Source organism: Achroia grisella, unplaced genomic scaffold, assembly GCF_030625045.1.
Source record: "Achroia grisella isolate CSIRO2021 unplaced genomic scaffold, CSIRO_AGI_Agris_v1 utg900, whole genome shotgun sequence".
NCBI lineage: Eukaryota > Metazoa > Arthropoda > Insecta > Lepidoptera > Pyralidae > Achroia > Achroia grisella.
In genome coordinates, this window is record NW_026713059.1 from 4,329,033 (window position 1) to 4,345,594 (window position 16,562).

The window sequence follows — 16,562 nt, forward strand, 5'->3', positions numbered from 1 at the left end:
GTAAATTCAGAGGCTATGCCAACTGTACAATAATCATCATGGTGAACGCAACACAACGCAAGTCATGTCATGGCCACATTTAGCTCTGTATATTTGAATAACATCTTAATAATAACAATAAATAATGCCTACACAAGGTCCAAATAAAAAAAGATAATAATCCAAAAGTGTATTTACAGTTCTGCCACTTCATCGAATTATAATTTGTTTATATTTCTGAAAGTAATAATAATAAAAATATACTTATTTACTATCTAGTTATTGACTACTACCTAGTCTGTGTTTATATGAGGCGATTTATTTATGAAATTATTTGAAGGTCAAATCTACATAAACATATTTTTACAGCACAAACTTCTATATAGAATCAAATAGAATGATAATGTTTCTAATAAGTTATACGTTACTTATTATCTATATATAATTATATATGTACTAGACAATTCTTATGATATACAAAAAATATTAGATTGACATAGCCCAGTAAAATTGAATAATAAATAAACATAAATATTTATGACACTAGTGCCTAATTTTTCCAATACACACAATTTAAAAATATGTATCAAATTATAATGTATTATCACATTTTGCTTTTAAATTAGACAATGATAATTTAATACAAATTGGCACGTGTTCCACGTCACTCATGACAAATAATTTACGAATTATGTAGATACGCCAGATAATATTACTTCCGTACAACTATTTTGTCGTTTTGATAATGAATCGAGTTCCTCTAACTTACATTTAAGGCCTATATGTAGTCGTACATATTATATATTATGGAACTGAAGGTATTGTAAGTGTAGTAAGTATACCTATATAACAAACAGAACTAACTAGTTTACCTAAATATTTGTACACAAAGTGTGAACGTCATTTTCGCAAACATTGGTTTGTGAAAGGTATTAGAGCGAGAGTCCCCAATATCAAATAAGAAGTACAGACGTATTTCATATGATGCAGGTAGACTTATTTTAAGTGACGTAGCCGTCTGTTTCTTATTGCTATGCACAGATAGATTTCAATATGGATCCTACAACAATAATACAAGCAGTATGCATTTCATTACAAATATAATATGACTTCGTGTAATATCTAAATATGTTAAAATTACAATATAGTAAATGATTACAGAAAGGTTTAAATTAATACTTTTTTTATCAGGTGCAATAAAGTGTATAAATAAAATAAATATAGATATTACAGGCAGTAATATCTATGTAAGCGTTACCAATTTGACCCAAAACGTACCATACAATTAATTCTTTTTTGTTCTTATCTGTTAGAAATATAAGAGATTTCATATTGTTCAATTTATTTCAATGTTATGCGCCGTTTTATGACTGTGGTCTATTTGGTGGTTGTTCTCTGAGTTCTAATACATGATCGACAGCCTGTGGTCGTCCGTCCGGACCAATTCGTGCGGGCTTCATTACTCCATCAGTCACCATTTTATCGAACAGGTTCACTAGTTTCATAGCCTCATACTCTTTCTGTAAAAAAACACAATTTAAATGAGTGGTAACAACTTTTTAATGTATCGTAAATGATATAAAAGTTGGAAATAAATCAAAATATAATATGTATGTCATTTACATAATCCGTAAATTACTGAGTTAAAGAGAAATCCTTAATAAAAAGTTACATATGTTGTAATAATTAAATAAATTTTTTTTTTTGGGTGATTATGGAATGGTACATTTGCCTATGTAAATAGTGTTCGCTGGCAATGCACCATTTGTTTGAATGGGCATGAAGTCAGATCACCTATCATGGAGAATTCACCAAGACTTAAAAGCGATGGTTTCCAGAGGAACCTGGTGGATGTCGACCTGACAGAATTTTCATACTCTCCTAGGATCATTATTCCTTCGGATGTGTATTTTGAAATAATATTAGAACTGTGTTATGTAAGACACATTTTTGTACATTATTATTTTATTACATCATTCTGTACAGACCTTCCTAATCACAGTATGAATAAAGAGCTAATAAAAGATGGAATATTGATAACGAACATCGCCAGTTATGGTTTATTTGGTACGCTATACATATAAGTTTTGCAACTTATCTAATTTCAAGTTGTATAATATGAGGTTTTTCATGTATGCGAAGCCACATCAACCAGATTTTATTACAGTGGTATGAATTACAGCTACAGTGCTGTGGTTTTATATTTAGTTACAGTGGTTTCAAATGTCTTTAGAGGTATTTTATATTGTGCATACTAATTTACAAGAGTGCTGAGCTGTTATATTTATAAAGCTAGCGTTAACAACGGATACAACGCCAGCTAAAGTGGAAGGGCATTGTATAAGTGCCTGAAAGCCATTATCTTAATTTGTATTATAGTAAAATCGCAACGATTGTTAAGTAACTTGATTTCAACCTTCATATAAGGCCGTCACCCAAATTACTTTACAGAGTAAGTAAAGAAATCATTTATTAAATAGAAGATTCATCAATCTTTCGGTATTTATATTGTAAAATTTAATCCTCAATTCCAACTTGACATTTGTATCCAGTATTATGGTTATTAAGATCACTATTTTTGTGAAATAAATCAACCACTATTATTATTGTATTAATAAATCTATAAAATAACAACAAATACCATATAAGTTAGGGAAATACTTATAAACTCCAATGGAAACGAAAGAAATGCAAATATCAGATAAACAAATCAAATCATTAAAAAGTACCTGTTCCTCTGACATCCCCTCAAAGGGATCTACGCGAGGAGGCCGCGTGCAACCCACGACAGGATCGATGTGAGGCTGCGCCTCCAAGTATTCCTCGGTGTCGGAGTCGTCGCTACTAGATGAGTACTGCCCGGTGCGCCCACCACTCAGTAGTCCCTTTTGGGCGAGATGACCCGCAGCGTTGCCGAATCCCGTGTACTTCACCATGCGGCCAACTATTAAGTGTATGAAACAAAAATAATTTAATACTTAATGATTTCTTATTTAAATGTATGTAATTTAATGACAAGGTGTTGATCAACCACTTAGAACTCACTGGGTAATAAACCACTGGGCAAGATGTTTCCAATACAAAATCATTAATTAAAAAACTTACACTGAAGCACTTTTGAATAGTCTTCACTTATTTTTTTTAATGTATCGCTCAGTCGGAAAGTTGTATCATGCCAAGAAGATCGAGTGAGAAACTTGCATGTTTGTCTTTTAAATAATTTAGTTCTATCTTTATATTTTTAAATTGAAACGTGTGAATACAAACTACTAACTAGTACTACTTTATTAGACTTAAAATATTGAATACACAACAAACTGGTTGAGTTAATATATTAAAGAAAATCAGTCATAGAACAGACCAGTTCCTACAAGCAGCTCTTATTCATAAGTATGCCAGATGAGCCATTGCATTAAATCATCAAATCCAGGCCTTTGTCGCAGCATATAGATTCATCAAATGTTGAACAATGAAACTCACCCTTCTCTTTGCATAGCACAAACAAAAATTCCGCCACCAAATCTCTGACTGAGGTTACAGGTGTGGTGAGGAGCCTACACAACTGATTGCGAAGAGTGGTTCCTTTTTCGGGCGGGCTCGAGACGTCACGTAACGGCGGTAGTACCACCTGCCGCAAGTACTTGCGTTGTGCACGACAACTGCGCGCACACTTTACCATTACTGTCAGTATAGGAGATAAACTCTCATACTGATTTTTAGTGTTCTGCAAATATGGAATATAATTAGTAACGTATACATTAATGTAATAATAGGAATCTTATAAAAGAATATATATTTTTTAAAAGATTCTTCATTTATTCGTAATTTAAGAGCGACACTCTTATCGGTGAAATTCTTACTATTTCCTACAATTTTTCATCGAGAATAATAGTCATAAGTTTGTCATATAAAGTGCCCTAACGTTTTCCCATGTCTAATTTATGGTCTGAACAAATATTTACTCAAGACATATTTATAATAAAATTGATGTGATTCAAAAAATATTTTTTTTTACTTAATTAGGTATTACTGTGCGGAAATATATTTTATTAGGTCATGAATTAGATAACAGTACTAAAATATAATCAATATAATTTGAATAATACCGTTGTGTTTGATAATTTATTCTGGAACAAAAGTACAAGTGAATGTAAGGCATCCATGTTTCTTCCCTCATAGGCATATTGACATATTTCTCCAGTATTCAGTTGTGGAGTTAGGTAAGGATAAAACAGCAGAGGTACACTGCAATAAATCACATAATACGTTAAAATAACCTGAATGAATATTGATAGATAAAGAGATAATAAATATCTTATTTAATTTTGTCCTCATTCTACTGTTAAACATAAACTATTCTTTATAAAGTATTTTGTATATAATATTAAAATTACATAGCATACAACACTTTTTATACATTCGTAATTGATTTGCCATTATAGGTAAAAATTAGACTATTATTTTATATTAATTTGTTTGACCATAATTATATACATATAGCAAATAAAAATATAGAAAAATTAGCCAATCAGTGTGTGATCATGGCTAGTGGAAGGAAGTACCTTTATTTAATCTAAATCATTCTTGTTAAGACTCAATTTAATCTTCCTTATATCATACCTACTAATAATATAATTTTAGAGAAATATATAATCACCTTGTCAACAAGTTAGCAATATTACTCTTTAACTCCACAAGTTTACTCTCATTGGAAGTTCCAACATGCAACAGTGTAGTAAGAACAACCATCAATTTCAAGAACATGGCTTCCTCAACTTCATTAATAGCTTCCTCCGAACCCGAATGAATAATCAAATTGAACTGAGCTTTCAGTATCTCACAAATTATAGCTTGCTGGTAATCCTAAAACAGAAAATTCTCTTAAATAATATGTTAATGGAGGAATGGAGAATTAAAGTAGTATAAATTTGAATTTTATTTGCTTACATGAAAGATGCAATGGGCACTTTCCACCATGTCAATGCCATCTGAAGGATTTATTTCTGTTATATTAGGTGATGCCTCTATTATGATTTCATTGATGCAACTTATCAGGTAATCCATACCATGTAATTCATCTTTAATTTTTGTTTTAATATCATGCCTCAAGGCTGTTAGTATAAAGAGCAATTTCATATCAAACAACATAATATCATCTTTGAATGGTATGTCTCTATAGAGGCGTACTCTAGAAACCAGAACCTGAGCAATATTGGTGTGAGCACACAGTGCACGTGCCACTTCACTGTTGAAAGCCAGATTACAGAGACACTTTAATGCTTCAACTATAACCTCTTTTTGGGCCACATCTATAGATATTGCAGATTCATCCCCTGCTGACATAATATTATAGTAACCAGCCCTTTCAATCAGTACTGTAATCCACTTTTCACATAGTAATGCCTCCAAATCCAATTTATCTCGACTGAAAATTATATTATTAATTATGTAGTTACCACATTAAATATAAATATAGATAATGTATATTTAACATCTATTTATGTCTATTATTAAAAGTATACATAAAGTAATGAGGTACCTGAGAACCCTTATAGTAGCGAGACACAATGCATGGACAGCCTCCAATGACTTATTCTGAAGATGCTGAAATAAAGCTGTCCACAGTAGCAATCTTCGGTTGTTCTCACATAATGATGGAAATGTAAACACATTTTCATTCTGAAAAAAATATGCACCAACCAACCATTACCTATGCATAAATTTATGATGATAGTAAAGTTATAAATAGTTATTAAAATATATACACTTACACTTTTCAAAAACTGCTGTAAAATGTTGTTTATTTCATCAATGTTATTACTAGTACATAAGATAGATATGTCGTCTTCGTCCATTGCAAAAATCTGTAGTTAATGACTATTCAAGAACAATATTTAATTTCAATATTTTTTTTATTTATATGACGAAACTAGTGTTCTAGTTCAGCAATGCTACTATACTAATCTCATAATTTACATCAATCTAAACGAGTACAACTAAATGCTGCATGTAATATATTAATATAGTTGTGTAGACACCAAGATAATTTTAATCAGGTAACCACAAGAATTAACCAAACCACAAAACGAAACACAATCTCCGTATACCTATAAATAATTCCTATAATTATAGATAATATACTATACTTCTATAATTTCCTTGAATTCTATAAGCTTTGCTTGATATATGTTTTGATATCAATAATGTATATTAAAAAACAAAACAAAATCGAATTCAATGACTGTCATTGAACAATGAATAAACTGCTTTACAAGACGTCAATTTGATCTAGCCCATACTTGCTTCAGTAGTAATATATCTTGAAATGTTGTCACTCTTTGATGTCAGTCATAGTACATAAAGTATATATCTTGAAATGTTGAAGAAGTCTCGAAAATGGGTTTGTATTCTGGCCAGATCATATATATTGATCAATTTATCAATAAATATTAATCGCTGCGAAATGTTGACATTAGTGATCTAATGATTGATCTTCGTCGGCAGAACAATAATTTAGGAGACGAAACCATTTTCATAGAAAAATATTTGTTATATTTAATAATCATTTATCTTACTAACATTAAAACTATTTTATATTTCGATAGAAGAAACAATCAATTAAACATGGCCACAATGGCTCTCACTGGCCATTTTGCTACTAAAATCATACGTTAATAGTTATTATCCCAATATAGTCAAGAAATACTACACTTACATAATATTTATTCGATAACCGAATGATATTTTTTCCTTGGCATCATAAACAGCAAAATACTTTATTTTTGACAGTACATATCCTATAATTGTTCCATTGAGATATGTAGACATCATATTTAATACATATTATTATAAAAAAAAAATCATATCTATTTCAGCCAAAAGATGGTTTTAGGAGAGTGGATTTTTTAATTTATGTAATAATTGGTTATATCAAGAATGTTTCAGCAATACAGTTTTAGCAATTCAAAACGAGATGGGAGATTCAACTTAACTTGAGCGGCTCCCAAAATTAATCTTAAATTTATATTTTGGAGTTTTTCTAATTTATCAACATATTTTTTTTTTGATGGTTACAAAAACAGAAGAACGCATATTCAAAATGCGTTCGAACCAGCGACTTGTAAAGAATTAACAGAATTTTGGTCTGCTCCCCAAGTAGTGCCGACCAAAGTTTGAGAATAATGGCATAGTGGCTACTGTGTTCTTAAATTATTTTGAAATATTACACTAAAAATTTGTGGGCAGAATAATGCTCATATATTTCACCTGACTAGATGAGTCTATATTTAAATTGTTATTACTAAAAAATTGGCACAAATTTCAGAAAGTAAAGCAATATTGATTTTTATTCAATTTTATTCATCACATAAAACACTAAAGCAATGTTCTATGAACTAAATAATATATAATAAATGAGTATACCTTGCCAATAAAATTAAAGCAACCAAATGAAACATTCTTAAAGAAATCACCATTCATAATATTATATAATGCTATTATAATAATTTTCTGCCAAAATCTTCTGATTTACAAATTGAATACATACCAGAAAAATTGCTACCAAATGTTGTATATTAATATATATACATATATATATTCAACCTAGAAACGAAATACTCTAGCTTTGTTTAAGTAATTGTTCAAAAATATAATATATATACATAATCAGCAACATATAATTATTAATTTTATAATCTGTTTTCCATTCAAATAAGTTATACCATAATAAATATAATAATTATATTTTTGTTGATTTATCAACAAATATTATACCCAACTCCTTTATAAAATAAAGTAATTTGAAAGGTTTATCAAAGAAAATATCTTTAGCTTTATCAGAATTGTTAGGAACTGTTGTAAAACATATTTGTATGTGAAAAAATTCATTTAACCACATATCATCGCCGAGGTTTATTTATATATTTCTTATTAAATTTTCGAACTTTTGTCCAAACATTAGATATAGAAGTGGTTCTGTTTATTAGAAAATTCAGCACTTTGGCACAGTTTTAATAGTTTTTTTTGTATTCCAAATGTATTCTGGTGCTTTAATCTATATATGCTTGTTTACTTTTACGAACACAAAGTGTCATTCCACCATGGTACTGGAGGATGCTTATATTTTGATAGTTTAGAATTGTAGAAGAATTACAATTGTATTGTTTTTGTTTATTATTTAGAACAATATCAATAGAATTTAAAATATACAAAAAGTGTCATATGTTGAACAGATAGCTCTCATCAGAAAATCATAATTTGAATTAACAATTTTCTGTAATTGTCCCAGTTTACAAGTCCCATTTATTTGGAACTGGCTCCTTTACAAGAAAAATTGGAATGTTGTAAATTTAATTGTGTTTTTTGGCAAATGATTTAACGGATCTTCGTAAACATACCAGTTACATGAAAGGGATAAAGAAGGACTAACTATGGTTAAATCCAAGCCATTTGGCTTCCAAATATGACTACCTACAGTAGTGACATGACCATCGTTTAATAAAACTAGGTTACATTCATCTAAAGTTTCTAAAATATCTCGTTTAATTGAATCACAACCCCAAATGGTGTTTCATTAAAATTACCAATATCATTATTTCACAAAGTTAACAGTCTGAACAATTGGTGGGGCAATAAATAGTAGCTAATGATATTTTTTCATTGTTTATAATGATCTGAATGACTAAAGTTTGTATTGAATCGTCAGAAAACATATTAATTCTATTATAATGAAGGTTTTCATGTATGATAATAGCAACACCGTTGTGGTAATTACCTGAGTCATTGCTCTATTTTATAACCCTTTATTTTTAATTTATGATGTGGCCGAAGCCAAGTTTCACATAAAAGTGCAATATAACCATAAAGAAAATGTGTGAGTAAATGTCGATTTCTCAGCAGAATTTGAGCGTTCCACTGATCTATATTTAAATTATTTAAGGTGAATTTTCATAATGTTTTTGTTACTGAAATTTTCAGTAAGAATGTCTAATAAATTTTTTGTGCAAATTATTTTGAGTTTTATTTAATGTAATCAATTTTCTATGGACTCTACTAAGAGACCAAGAGATTTATCATCATTTTTAAGAAAAGAAATCAAATCATTATTATATTTATTCTGTCTAGTACCTAGTGATGGGAAAGATTTAAATACATCTGCATATGAAGATGTTTGAGCTTTGTTTCTGTTTTCTATAATTTTTTTTGTTTGATTGGACATTTGGAGGAAATACTAACATGTGCCACTTTCATGATTACCATCGCAATGGAAACATTTGGCATTTTCTACTGGTGTATCGCATATTTTAAAATTATGACTTCCTTTGCATATGGAGCATGTCTCTGCATTTTTACAATATTTAGCTAGATGTCCATACCTCAAACAACGGAAGCACTGCTTCACAGGAGCGATGTATGGTGATATATCGTGTCGCCATCCTTATCTTATCTGCAAAAGTGATTGCTATGTCACTGTAGAAAAAACCACACATTTTTAACCGTAGAAACCGCCGAAACATATAATTTTTTTATAACTTGATATCAGTATATATTCTTATTGGATAGGTTTAATGGGACAGTCCTAATGACTCCTGTAACTTCTGTGGATCCAGCTGGTATACTCGCTTTAAATTGGTATTCTTTAAGAAAGGTAAAACAAGAGCAGCAAGGCCAGGATCATTTTATCTTATTTGTGAGAAACTCCTTTATTAAACCTTTTTAAACAAGATGAAAGAGATAGAAGGTCTCTAGAGCCTATTATAGTTTTAGGAACTCAACGAATACAACGAATTCAGTTCGGAATCCTCTGGATAACGTCTATGATAATCCGTGACAAAATAAGTTTTATACAGTTCTTTCGATCTAATTCATCCGTCAGATTCGGATGAAGTTGAAGATTTGCAGTCACTATCTGGATCATCTGGAGATACAGGCTTTTTATGGCTTTCTTCTAATTCCCCATTGCTTTGGTTAGGATTTTATTTTAACCACAATATATACGATATACAATTGAATAAACCAAATAAAATATAATAAAATTTTTAAAATAGCGCACTTCCTTTCAAGCGTTCCCGCGCTTTCCAAGACGTCAATTTGATTGTCACTCTTTGATGTCAGTCAAGTACATAAAGTCATTCAAGAAGTCAGTATTCGGCCAGATTGGCAGAAGCTGTGGCTAGAAGGCCCAGTTTAGTCATACAAAAATATTTGTTATATTTAATAATCATTTATCTTACTAACATTAAAACTATTTTATATTTCGATAGAAGAAACAATCAATTAAACATGGCCACAATGGCTCTCACTGGCCATTTTGCTACTAAAATCATACGTAAGTTATTATCCCACAAGAAATACTACACTTACATAATATTATTATAACCACAAAGCAAAATACATTTGACAGTAATCCGATAAGCAATGTAGTAATTTAATACATATTATTATAAAAAAAAAAACATATCTATTTCAGCCAAAAATGGTTTTATGAGTGTTGTTTATATCAAGACTGCGCAATACAGTGGAGATGGGAGACCTAACTTAGCGGCGTACAAACGAGGCACTGGTGGTCGTAGTAGTTTCAATGGCATAGTGGCTACTGTGTTCGGTTGTACTGGATTTGTGGGCAGATATGTTTGCAACAAGCTCGGTAAAATTGGCACTCAGGTAAACTTTATTCAATTTTATTCATACATAAAACACTCAATGTTCCTATATTATATAAATCATATGCTAATAAAATTAAAGCAACCAAATACATTCTTAAAGAAATCACTTTAATATTTATAATGCTATTATAATCATTTTCATCTGCAAATTTACATACCTATTGTATGTATATTTTATATACATATACATACAACCTAGAAACATAAGCTAAGTAACTAAATATAATATATATACATAATGCCATAATTATTAATTTTATCCTGATCAAATAAGAATAATTGTAATTATATTTTAGTGTATAATTAGTAAAAATCACGGATCTTACCGTTTTATATTTATTTACGAGGATATTTGTAGTGTTTCAACCACCATGATCACGGGTAGACTGAAGAGCACGTAGATGGAAAATGAAAATGGGCTCCACATACTTCACTGGAACTCCTCGATATTCATCTCGGCAAACTTTCAAGCGTACATTTAATACATTTTTTGATCGCGTATTTTGTTTTTGTTTAATTAAAAAATCACTGGATTCAGGGGTCTCGATTGAAATTTTTATATTTCTGTATTTCAATGGCCTCTCTATTCGTATAACGCCTTTTCCAGTTCAATCAGTGACAAACAACTATGGCTGATTTACGTGGATCGTTGTTGTTGTTTTAATAGCTTTTATATGTTCAGCAATGCGACGGGCTATTGTTCTTTTTGTCTGTCCGATGTGAGCTCCCACAACTACGTCTTATAGACTCCAGGATGTTGTAGACAGTTGTCCTTAGGTGATGCGGAGTAAAAACAGTATCTACAGAGTATTTACTCAATAGTCTGCTTATCTTATCAGTCACTCCTTTAATATAAGGCAAATGTTACGTTCACCTAAGGACAACTTTCCTCTACAACATCCTGGAGTCTATAAGGTGGACTGTAGTTGTGGGAGCTCATACATCGGACAGACAAAAAGAACAATAGCCCGTCGCATTGCTGAACATATAAAAGCTATTAAAACAACAACAACGATCCACGTAAATCAGCCATAGCGGAACACTACATATGTAAACGGATCGGGACCGAATCACTGGATTGAACTACACCAACCAAAAGTATTAACATCAGAACGGCATTATATCCCAAGAATGGTTAGAGAGGCCATTGAAATACAGAAATATAAAAATTTCAATCGAGAAGACGGCTATAGGCTCTCTAATGCCTGGAATCTGATTGGTTTAATTAAACAAAAACAAAATACGCGATCAAAAAATGTATTAAATGTACGTACAGTTTGCCGAGATGAATATCGAGCGAGTTCCCGTAGTAGCAACAAACGAAGACGTGTGAACGTCGCATATGCAAACGTAGACGCATATGTCTGCCCATAAAAAGATTTCATTTTCCATCTACCCGCTGCTCTTCGATAATCAGTAAATAAATATATGATTTTTACTAATTATACGTATAAATAATGACCGCGTCAAGTTTAAAACAGTATATATTTTAGTGATTTATAAAATAAATACCTCCTTTATAAAATAAAGTAATAAGAATAAGCAAAGCATGGTTACATATTTGTATTGAAAAAACTCAATTCTGCCAACCTTTATTAAAATGAGCAGGCCATATTTTGTATTCCAAATGTATTCTGGTGCTTTAATTTTATTGTTTACAAAACTCCAAGTGGATTTTGTTTATTAGTTATATCAGAATATACCTAAGTAGCCATTGTTCATTATTTTTAAAGAATGAAACTAGTTAGAGTAATGTAACAATATAATTTGTTTATTTAAGATGAGTATGTAAAATTAAGAAATAAACTGAAATTATATTATATATATATTGTACTTCATATGACTAAATTACTTTAAAGAAAGTTAGTTTAATGTGAGTTTCTTATTTCTGCAGAAACTGAAAATTGTGTATGCTATTTTAACAGTGAATCCTATATAATATACTCATAAATAGAGACTGGATTATATGCATTTGCATATTCGCATATGCATTTGCATATTTTAGCCATTCTCACAGGTAATAGCATATTTTACCTAAGATCTAGTTATGATGCATTTTATCTATACATTTACAATATTTTCACTCATCCTGCATTCCGAAATGCGACCAAATTTAATATAATAACAGTCACAAAATATAAGGGCTATTGAGTAATAATTGTGACTTTTTACTGAATTTTGGAACGCAGTCAGTAGCCGCGTGCAAGTTTTTTTTTTACGATAATAAATTTAAAGAGACAGAATAACGTCGCACACGCCTACTACAAAGTCATTCCACCTATTACACATATAAATAGTTACATGCTTAGATTTACAAAAAAAAATTAATGTCATGTAATGTTACTGTACATATCAAAAGCCCATTAGGGTTTTATTATGTATTAGGTGATATTAATCACCTCACACATAACATAATATAAAAAATATCACCTATCAAAAAATAATTTACTAATTTTATGCTGATTTTGAAATAAAAAAAACAATACTTTTCTTTTGGGGATTCCTAAAATTTATCATTTAATTTTGCATATTTTGCCAATTTTCGTGCATATTTGCATGCATATAACAAGCTTTTTTATGTTGCATATAATCCGGTCTCTACTCATAAATGTTATTGCTTCAGATGATTCTGCCATACAGGAGTGACTTCTATGATGCCCAAAGGCTTAAAGTTGCAGGAGATTTAGGACAAGTGTTGTTCACTCCTTTTGATATAAGAGATGAGGAGTCTATTGCAAAGGCAGTCCGTTACTCCAATGTGGTCATCAACTTGATTGGTAGAGATTATGAAACTAAAAATTTCACATATACAGATGTTCATGTTGAAGGACCTCGTCGCATTGCAAGGTCAGTAATTAACCTGAGAGAGGCTCCACCAACTATTGAAATTTCTGTGATGAGTCAACCATCCATCCTTTATAAAGTTTATTCTGATAATCTGCTAAGGAGTGTCAAAATAGGTAAAACCTAACATTATAAAAAGCTAATAATATACATTCATAACAGGTATCTCAGAGGGTGTATCAAAAATGTTGGAAGCAGAGACTCAGTTCTATTTGAAATTGAGTCCTGATTATAAATATTTTATAAGAGTATCTGTCTATACTGATGGGATCAGAATAAAAAAATAACACTGCTTAACACAAATCATACATAAAATATTAAAATATGGTATCAATATATTTCAGAATCTGCCGAGAAGTGGGAGTGGAAAGATTGATTCATTTGTCTTATCTTAATGCTGAAGAAAATCCGACACCTTTGGTATTGAAGAAACCATCTTTATATAAAATCAGTAAATATCTTGGAGAGAATGCAGTAAGGGAGGAGTTCCCCACAGCTACCATATTGCGTGCTTCTGATATTTACGGATCTGAAGACCGATTCATAAGGTAGTTAACTAACTATTCTCTAGAAGAGTACATCTGAACCTTTTTTTTTTGCGGCTCACTTAACGATTTCCTAATTTTGTGGCACACAAAGAAAAAGAAAAGTTTTAAAATTATTTACTATACCGATAACAGTTTATGGTAATATTTTTAAATATGCGAAATAAAATTACATGTACTACAAAAATAACAGTACATTTATTAAGGGAATAACTTCATAAAAGAGTTAATTAAAATTGTAACATTTAAATTGCAGGAGTTTTGCAACACCGTTGCGAACTCATGGCCAGCTCATGCCTTTGTATAAAAATGGATTGAAGACAGTCAAACAGCCTGTATTTGTGTCAGATGTGGCCCAAGGCATTATAAATGCTATAAGAGATCCAGACACAAGGTGCCAGGTGTATCAGGCTATTGGGTTAGTATATATGTAGTTTCTTTTTGTACTTCTGCAACTAATTTGACATTCCCTATAGCCTTTTGCAATTTTATATAGGGTTGGGGGACTATTGGATATTTATATTACCTACTTATTACTTATTAATTTTAGAGGTTACTCAGTAATAATGTTTGGGTATTAATTAAAAAATACATTAACACAATTAATAAAGTATTATAGGGTTGGGTTGGTATAATAATAGTTTTTTTTAATTGACATTTATTTCACTAAGACAAAAACAATAAAGGATTACTAAAAATGGGTTCTAGTAGGCTCCATATTGTACCATGTTTAGTTGACCTCCACACGGTCTCCTGAAAACCATTGTGGTTAATTCATATATAGTTACTATGATGGCTGTACTGACCTGACTTCACACTCAATGTAAGCATATTAGCGCAGGCACAAGCTCTATTCCATAATCATCCTAAATACTAACTTACTCGGGCTTTATTAAACTCTTGGTTCTATCTACTATCTAAGAGATCTGATATGACGTGTATACCATATCAGATCTCTTACAGATATATAATACCGCGGTATCTAATGCGTTGCAATAAACATTATCCAAAAATATCAATGCAAATAATAGGCGTTTCACAAAGTATTTAAGCACTTCCGACATACTTAAACCTATATCGACTTATCCTATTATATATATATCTCAATCATTTTAACATATAACGAAAACAATGAAACATTTGTTTAACGAAAATAATTCTTCCTTCATTTCAGACCAAAGCGGTATCTCTTGGCGGACTTGGTAGATTGGTTCTACAAACTTATGCGCAAAGATGAAAAATGGGGTTATTTCCGCTATGATATGAAATATGACCCCATTCTTCCATTAAAGGTGGCTCTGGTGAATTTGATTTCTCCAGCATATCCTTTTGGAAATCTGCATTGGGAATCCCTTGAAAGGGTAAATATGTTACGTCTCATAGCGCTTAAACCGCCGTCTTTGCCTGCATATATTAAAAAGTGGGATAATATTGTTATATCATAAACTATTTGTATTGAAATCAACGTCTTGGCTCTGTGATTTAAATTTCAGCTTACCCAAAAGTACGTGAGTTCTTATCTAGCGGGCATCTCTTTGAATCTATTTATGATACTGACTGACTCACTGGTTATCTCTTAATTCAGAAAATCATTCGAACAATTTTCAATAGAAATAAAAATAATGTTTATGCAAATAAACTCATTACAAGCACTTTTGAATAGTCATATTTTGATTCACCACTGATTCGGAATGCAGATTCATCACAAGAAGAATGAGCTAGATACTTGTGTGTTGCTCTTTTGAATAGATTTTTTTATAAATCTATATTTCATAGTACGTGTAACTAAAACTACTCTGAGTAGTAAGGGTTATAACTAAGCCGCTGGAACTGTAACATATTACTAAGTAATAGATCCCCTGTAATGTTATTTCTCTTTTCTTTTCATTTATTCATGTAAAAATAAACATGTCTTATTATTATAAATAAATATTAATTACGAAATGTCGGCTACCCTATTCTTTGGTATTTAATCAAAAACAGCCGACAGATGCTTACAGTAGTTATTGCAGTAATGTTTATGTCTATAATATGGTCAATTTGATTTATTACAGGACTACTGCTTAAATCGTTAATTATATTAATAATATGATTTTGTACACATTTACAGGAAGCGACAACCGACGTCGTGGAACCCGGCCTACCGACATTGGAAGACCTAGGTGTGAACTTGACGCAAATAGAAGACCAAGCACCATGGGAGTTAAAACCTTACCGTGCCTACCAATATTACATCGATCAAATTGGAGAATTCCCAAAACCAGACCCTCCTAAAGTTTACAACAGCTAATTGAGTACTTAGTATCTTAACTATGGTATCCAAACAATAATAACTATTTATCAAACCTTGTAATTATCCTATTGTAATATTGAAACATTTTTCAATAAGATTCAATTCAGACATAAATTATTTGAGTACGCGTAATAGTAGTTGTGTAGACAATTTAAATAAATTATTTTCATCGTTATTTTTTTTTCATTTCGTATTTTTATGTACCTAATGTATCATCCTTATTCATAGTATTATGTA

General features: G+C 30.8%; 2 protein-coding genes across 2 annotated transcripts; one reads left to right on the top strand and one right to left on the bottom strand.

The window, feature by feature from the left end:
• Positions 1–1,266: 1,266 nt before the first annotated feature.
• Positions 1,267–6,229, bottom strand: LOC131853256 (synembryn). Its single transcript, XM_059204099.1, has 8 exons — positions 5,751–6,229; positions 5,519–5,658; positions 4,927–5,404; positions 4,637–4,842; positions 4,086–4,224; positions 3,460–3,703; positions 2,709–2,923; positions 1,267–1,499 (listed from the first exon to the last, which is right to left on the bottom strand). Exons 1-8 carry the CDS (start codon positions 5,832–5,834, stop codon positions 1,344–1,346), a joined length of 1,662 nt encoding a protein of 553 aa, XP_059060082.1. The 5' UTR covers positions 5,835–6,229; the 3' UTR covers positions 1,267–1,343.
• A 3,907-nt stretch (positions 6,230–10,136) lies between these two features.
• Positions 10,137–16,500, top strand: LOC131853230 (NADH dehydrogenase [ubiquinone] 1 alpha subcomplex subunit 9, mitochondrial). The gene is made up of 7 exons (XM_059204069.1): positions 10,137–10,306; positions 10,448–10,641; positions 13,267–13,490; positions 13,832–14,035; positions 14,289–14,450; positions 15,207–15,393; positions 16,143–16,500. The coding sequence occupies exons 1-7, from the start codon at positions 10,261–10,263 to the stop codon at positions 16,320–16,322; spliced, it is 1,197 nt and encodes a 398-aa protein (XP_059060052.1). The 5' UTR covers positions 10,137–10,260; the 3' UTR covers positions 16,323–16,500.
• Positions 16,501–16,562: the final 62 nt, after the last annotated feature.